At 40.0% G+C, this 6971-nt stretch overlaps 1 protein-coding gene across 1 annotated transcript in view; it reads left to right on the top strand.

Annotated features, from left to right (window-relative positions):
• Positions 1 to 302: 302 nt before the first annotated feature.
• rad54l (RAD54 like) overlaps positions 303 to 6971 on the top strand; it is a 15119-nt gene continuing 8450 nt past the window's right edge. The window contains exons 1-9 of the mRNA XM_040129754.1: positions 303 to 711; positions 815 to 898; positions 1457 to 1567; positions 3085 to 3145; positions 3241 to 3376; positions 4030 to 4099; positions 4522 to 4810; positions 6612 to 6736; positions 6819 to 6969. Of these exons, the coding sequence (XP_039985688.1) occupies positions 709 to 711; positions 815 to 898; positions 1457 to 1567; positions 3085 to 3145; positions 3241 to 3376; positions 4030 to 4099; positions 4522 to 4810; positions 6612 to 6736; positions 6819 to 6969 (1030 nt within the window). The 5' untranslated portion in view covers positions 303 to 708. The remainder of the gene's footprint in view (positions 712 to 814; positions 899 to 1456; positions 1568 to 3084; positions 3146 to 3240; positions 3377 to 4029; positions 4100 to 4521; positions 4811 to 6611; positions 6737 to 6818; positions 6970 to 6971) is intronic.

Below are 6971 nucleotides of genomic sequence, written 5' to 3'. Positions count from 1 at the left end.
AGATGATGTACTGTGGCATACGTAAATGTTCATCTTCAAAGTAGCTCTCAGATTATGTGGTGAAGTAAATATTCCATCTGAAATGTGGTGGAGTAGAGGTATGAAGGAACATGAAATGGAAATACTCCACAGCACAGCTACAGCATATATCAAAGCCACAGAATAACATACATTTAAATCATTTTTCTGCGCGTCCAGTGTGAATCTCCTGACCTGGACAAATGAAAAACTGTACCTCGATACTAGTAATGGATACGATGGACACACTTTGATATGTCTCATCTATCCCAGAGGGCGGCACCCTACAGCAGTCACACAGCAGTCACACAGCAGTCTGTTTGACTTTTCGGGCTTGCCGTAGTGTTGTGCAACATTTAGCGCGAATTTTATACCAACCGGAATAAATATGAACCGAGGGGAGACCGCAGTTGCGTGACAAATAAATGCCATAATAACTCTTCCAAGGGACTGGCATCAGCTTAGTCGGTTTTAGTAACTCTTGCTGGAAACACCTAGCTGCTAAGACAGTGGCCTACAGTTCGTGTTTTAATCAAGCCACAGCTACACAGCAGCATAGACATGAGCGCCTATGCTGTAGACCTGAAGCACACGGAGCCTCTGGCTGTTTCTGGGTAGCCAGGGGTAAGCGCTAGCTAGCAACACTGGGAGGTGACCAGTCTCAACAGCCACCTCGAGGAATCAAGGAAAATGGTGAACAAGCTAAATCCTTTTTATTTGTTTCAATGATGCCACAGACTGGCGTGGCAGCTAGTAACTAGTGCTAAATGCTCTTCGTGTAAAATCATAATTCCAGAGAAGGAGTCTTGCCCCCAGTCAGGTCGCTAAACGGAAGCAAGCAGGTAACTCCTGCGAGGATGAAGACTGGACACGTAGAACTGTAAGTCAGTTAGCATGACTGATACACATTCAAAGCTGTCGCAGTCAGAGTTGACTGCAAAACGACCTCATTGTTTTCGCTGCTGTGTGGAGATGGTAAAGACCGGAAGGTCAAACTCTGTTAATAATAATAATAATAACTGCAGTTAGAAATTTTCTTGTCGGTTGGCATATGCACAGACCTTGTATAACATGTCTGTAAACAGTCTCTGTCTACAACAACCACTCTTCGATTCAGCATCATCTGAGTCACTAAGCAATGTTTATTTTTTAGCATAGAGTTCCTTTTACAACTGGTGCATTTATAATCCCCACAGCCTCTTATAAAAGTGAAGATTTTAAGGACATTATTGTGGAATCATTCTAAACATATATGCCATTAGTTTATACAATTAGGTAAAAGAGCTTACATAATGGTCTACCATGTATAGCATGTGTCTTTTTTGGAAAATAAGGAAAATGGTCCAATTTAGTGAGTACAAAACGATGATGAATGAGAATCAGTGTTTGTGAGCATGGATGTGGTCAGAATTGAAAAGTGTGTAATGCCTTTTCACAGGAGAAAAGAAGAAAAAGTGATAATGAGATAAGAGAGAACCATATTTCTCCCTTCAGAAAGCCTCTGACACAGTTCAACAACAGGCCTGCATGTATGGATGGTGACAAACATGTAAGCATTGTTGAGTACTATCAACTTTAATCTTTGCATACTTTTTTACAATTAGATCCATAAGTATATTGACAGTGACACAGTTTTTGTAATTTTGTCCTCTGTCCACCACCACAGTGGATTTGAAATGAAGCCATCAAGATGTGATTGAAGTGTAGACTTTCAGCTTTAATTCAAGGGGTTTAACAAAAATATCATATTAACTGTTTAAGAATTACAGACATTTTTACATAGTCCCTCATTTTCAGAGGCTCAAAAGTAATTGGACAAACCAAAATAATTATAAATATAACGATTATTTTTGATACTTGGATTAAAATCCTTTGAAGTCGATGACTACCAGAAGTCTGGAAGCCATGGACATCACCAAATGCTGAGTTTCCTCCCTTGAGATGCTTTGCCAAGCCTTTACTGCAGCCGCCTTCAGTTGCTGCTTGTTTGTGGGCCTTTCTTCCCTCAGTTTTGTCTTCAGCAAGTGAAAAGCAGGCTCAGTTTGGTTGACATCAGGTGACTGACTTGGCCATTGAAGAATATCGGTCATTTGGGTCATTATCCATCTGTACTGTGAAGCACCATCCTATCCGTGTTGCAGCATTTAGCTGAATCTGAGCAGATAGTAGAGAACTATACACTTTGGAATTCATCCTGCTACTTCTATCAGCAGGCACATCATCAATAAACAACAGTGACCCAGTTCCTTTGAGAGACATACATGTCCGTGCCATAACACTGCCTTCACCATGTTTGACAGATGTGGTATGCTTTGGATCATGAGCCGTTCCTTTCCTTCTCCATACTCTTTTCTTCCCATCATTCTGGTACAAGTTAACCTTGGTTTCATCTGTCCAAAGAATCTTGTTCCAGAGGTTACATGCATGAAGGCCTCTCTTGATTGTAGACTTTGACAGTGATATGCCTACCTCCTAGAGAGTGTTCCTAAGCTCCTGGATAGATGTTGTGTAGGGGTTTTTCTTCACCAAGGAAAGAATTCTGCAATCATCCACTTTAGTTGTCTTCCGTGGTTTTCCAGGCCTTTTGGTGTCGCTGAGCTCACCAGTACATTCCTTCTTTTTAAGAATGTACCCAATTGTTGATGTGGCCACTCCTAAAGTTTCTGCCATCTATCTGATAGGTTAGTTTTGTTTTTTCAGCCTATAATGGCCCCCTTCATTTATCTGCTTAATTTGGCATGGAAAAACAAGGGAACAGGCCACACCTGGCCATGGAACTGACTGTCAGTTAAGCGTCCAATTACTTTTGAGATTCTGAAAATGAGGGGCTATGTATTAAAATGGCTGTAATTCCTAAACAGTTAATGCAATATTTTTGTTAAACCCTTTGAATTAAAGCTAAAAGTCTACACTTCAATCACATCTTGATGGCTTCATTTCAAATCCATTATGGTGGTGTACAGAGGCAAAATTACACTGTCCAAATACTTATGGACCTAACTATATATGTGAATACAACAGTGGTTGCAATTAGATGCCATGACTGGGCTCGCTTCTTTTCTACAGGAGGCATTTATTCGAAGCATCCTCTCCAAGCCATTTAAAATTCCTATTCCAAATTACACAGGTATCAATTTTCTCATCACTTAGGCTTTTCTTTCATGTCTAGTACATCACATTACAAAGGATTACTTCAACTGTTCTCTTGCTGATTCCCCACAGGCTTGCTGGGAATCAGGGCACTTGGTCTAAAGCGTGCAGGAATAAGGAAAGCACTTCATGATCCCTTTGCAGAAGATGCTTTGGTTCTTTATGAGCCCCCGACTCTGAGCGCTCATGACCTGATTAAAGCCGACAAGTAGGTTCAAAACACATGGGTTCCTCCTTCCATTAAATCATCTCACAAACATGCATCTGAAACCCCTGAGGAGAGAATTTCACCAAAATTGGTGTGCACGCTCTGGGGGCAAATATAAACCAGAATCTGAAGTGACATATTGATTGGTGCAAGAGGGCATGGCCTATCATATAACTCAAGATGCCTTTGAGCAATCCCGATTAAGCTTACTGGAGACAACCTGCGCTATCTCCTGAACATGCACACTGAGTTTTCTTCACATCCTATGAAGGGGGGACTAATGGTTTTTGAGTGTGCAGTTATTGAAATGCTGCACACACTATAATGATGAAACTAGTGTGTGATTGCTCCCACTGCTTCTTTAAACAGAATTAAACTTGCTAAAGTGACTTTAGGGTTACAACCTGCAAATTGCTGCTTGCTGCTATATATTCCTTTTTCTATTTTTAAGTCAACTAAATAAAAAGTGCATTAACATTAATGTCTGTTTGCTGCAGGGGTTGTATTTACTTCATTTTCATTCAAAATTGAAAAAAATATGTCATTTGCCCAGGAGTGCCCAAATGTAGCCTCTACTGGCATTGCTATATCAGTGCTGGGAGTTATTGTGATAAAAAGAAATGTTTGACAAGACCTTTCTTTTTCCTGTCCAGAGAAAAACTACCAGTCCATGTTGTTGTGGATCCAGTTTTAGGAAAGGTGCTCAGACCTCACCAGAGAGAGGTAAGATTGTTTTTCCTTTACTTTATGGATCGAAATGAAAATAAAATGATAATGAGTTACATAAAATTTTACATATTGTATTTATCATAACAATGATGTTATGCTACATCTCAGTTATAGAGATGTAGAATCTTTCATTAATTAACCAGCTTTGCATTGTTTCTCATCAGAAACATAAAAATGGATTGAGAAGTCAGTTCACTCTCGACCTTAGAAACAGTAGACTGAAAAAACAAAGTTAAGTAAAGGTCCGCTTACAAACTTTTTCTGTAGCTCTTAATCACTTCTAACAATCATCATCCGTGAGATCTTAGGAGGACCATTAGATGCTATTGCGATGCAAAGTTCCAGGAAAAGCGAATTAGTTTACAATAATATTTTTTCTTTGAAATTAAAAATGGATGTCTTTAATTTTTCTTGAGGGGGTGAAGTTCCTGTGGGAGTGTGTGACGGGCAGACGCATCTCAGGATCATACGGCTGCATCATGGCTGATGAGATGGGCCTGGGGAAGACTTTGCAGTGTATCGCCCTCATGTGGACCCTACTACGCCAAAGCCCTGACACCAAGCCAGAAATAGACAAGGCCATTGTGGTTTCACCTTCTAGTCTAGTTCGCAACTGGTACAATGAAGTGGGAAAGTGGCTGGGAGGACGCGTCACGCCAGTGGCCATCGACGGAGGTTCGAAGGATGAGATCGATAGACGGCTAGGTAGTTTACCTCTTACTTCTGTCTTATTATGAATATCCACAGCACAATTAAGTGAAATCTGGTCATTTGATACTTTGTAATGGACTAAAGTGTTGGTCAAGAGGAACCTTTGATCTCATTGTTGCACTACAGTAAATCTCAATGAGTTAGCTTGCGGGAGGAGGACTGCTCACAGACTTGCTCTTAACGTAGACTTCTGCTTTACTCAGACAACATCTTGATGATTCAAGGCCCAACATTTCAGTTTACACCTCCATCGGGGCCCAAACAGGAATAATGGGTTGAAAACGACTTTATTCACATATTGTAACATCATACAAGGCATCCTATAGCATAATTGCATCTTTCAGTAATCCAGCCATTATCTGTGTGAACTGTATTGTCACCTGTCTTTGCTTTACACATTGTAGCACCATCTTGTATCACTATCTAAATGAAAACAAATCAACCAAAAGAACAAACAGTAAAACAAATTCCAATGCAGTTTTCTTCATATTGTATCTGATGAAAATGATCACAGTTAAACTTTGCTTATAAGAAAATACCTCTTCATTCAGTCTATGTGGTGATAGTGTGTTTAATTTATATATCCAGAGTACTTCCTGTTTCAAAAGCAATTATTGCAACTGAATTACTCAGTGCCTTGAAAGCGTAAACTATAGGTTGTGCGGCTGTGTTTTACAAAATGTTTTGCTACAGGGGATGTTAGACCCTGTCTGCTAATAGCAATATTGTGATCTGAAATCAGAATTTTTCGGTTGTTGCTTTTTCCTCCCCAAATATATATAGCCACATGGGAATTTTAACATGTAAAGAATTCAACTGGTGGGACAAGTAATACATCCCTTTATGTTAAAGATCTTTTTTTGCCTCTCTCTCTCTCAGAACTCATATTCCAAGGTTTTATAACTGTGGATTTAATTTTGCCTGATAAAGGTGAATCTGGCCCACAGGATAATTTCATAAGGCCCCCCACATGTTTAGTATTTACGATTACATCCTGCCTGCAGATATATTTTTTATTGTTTCCATTTAGATTTTCGCCCAGTCTTTTATTTAAGCATAAGGGTTTTTTTTTTGGTTTTTTTTGTTTTTGTTTTTTTGTAAGGCTGCAAAACCTGAGCCTAAAATCTAGCCTATTCTTCCACATCTAACATTTAACCAACAGGGGGCACCCTGGTGGCCTTTGGGTTAAGGCGCCGACCATGAATATTTTAGGTTATTTAGTTTGCACAATATATTGAAACATAGACACACAGCCTCATGAGGTGCAGTATGTGGTCAGGAGGGAAAGGCAGGACAGAGGCTGGTGCACTGCATTGGTGATGATGAGAGAGGCGCAGCACATTTAAGTGCAACATCATCCCTGTATGAGGCCTGCTATGTATTGCTTGTGCTGCCGGGAGGTGGTGGTGGGAGGGTGAAAATCCATTCTTTGTCAGATGCATTCCAGTATGCCAACAGAGCACTGACCAGTACTCACAATCGCTGATACCAAATACACACACAATGATTACATACAAATGAAAGCAACCCATAGCCATAATACATGAAAACATGTCATATGTCTAGATCATCATGTTATATGTTAATCAACTATGTTATGTGATTTGCTCAAGGCTACAATGTTTCTCCAGGCAACAATGGACCTTTTTCTTGTTTTAACACCAAATGATGTTTCGTCTAAAATATACCAACTTATGTTATGACAAGAAGGGTTAGTTTTAATGAGATATGTTCATTTTATGAAATAATGAGAAACTGCCTGTGTATTAATTGGTTTGTTTTTTGTGATTTCTAGTGAACTTCATCTCTCAGCATGGTTTGAGAGTACCCACCCCAATCCTTATCATTTCATATGAGACATTTCGATTGCATGCTGAGGTTCTGCACAAGGGCAAAGTTGGACTTGTCATCTGTGATGAGGTATTTCATCTAATCCATTACACTTTAGAACTGTCACAGACTGTTTTTCAGTGGTGTAACATTAATAGTTGTGGGTGTGTAGGGCCATCGGCTGAAGAACTCTGACAACCAGACGTACCAGGCCCTAAATGCCATGAGTGCCCACAGGAGAGTGCTGATATCAGGCACTCCGATCCAGAATGACCTGTTGGAGTACTTCAGCCTGGTCCACTTTGTTAATGCTGGGATCCTCGGT

This window comes from Xiphias gladius, chromosome 6 (assembly GCF_016859285.1).
Source record: "Xiphias gladius isolate SHS-SW01 ecotype Sanya breed wild chromosome 6, ASM1685928v1, whole genome shotgun sequence".
NCBI classification, from domain to species: Eukaryota; Metazoa; Chordata; class Actinopteri; order Istiophoriformes; family Xiphiidae; genus Xiphias; species Xiphias gladius.
The sequence above is the reverse complement of the archived record's forward strand: the minus strand, read 5'-3'. Positions and strand labels throughout refer to the sequence as shown.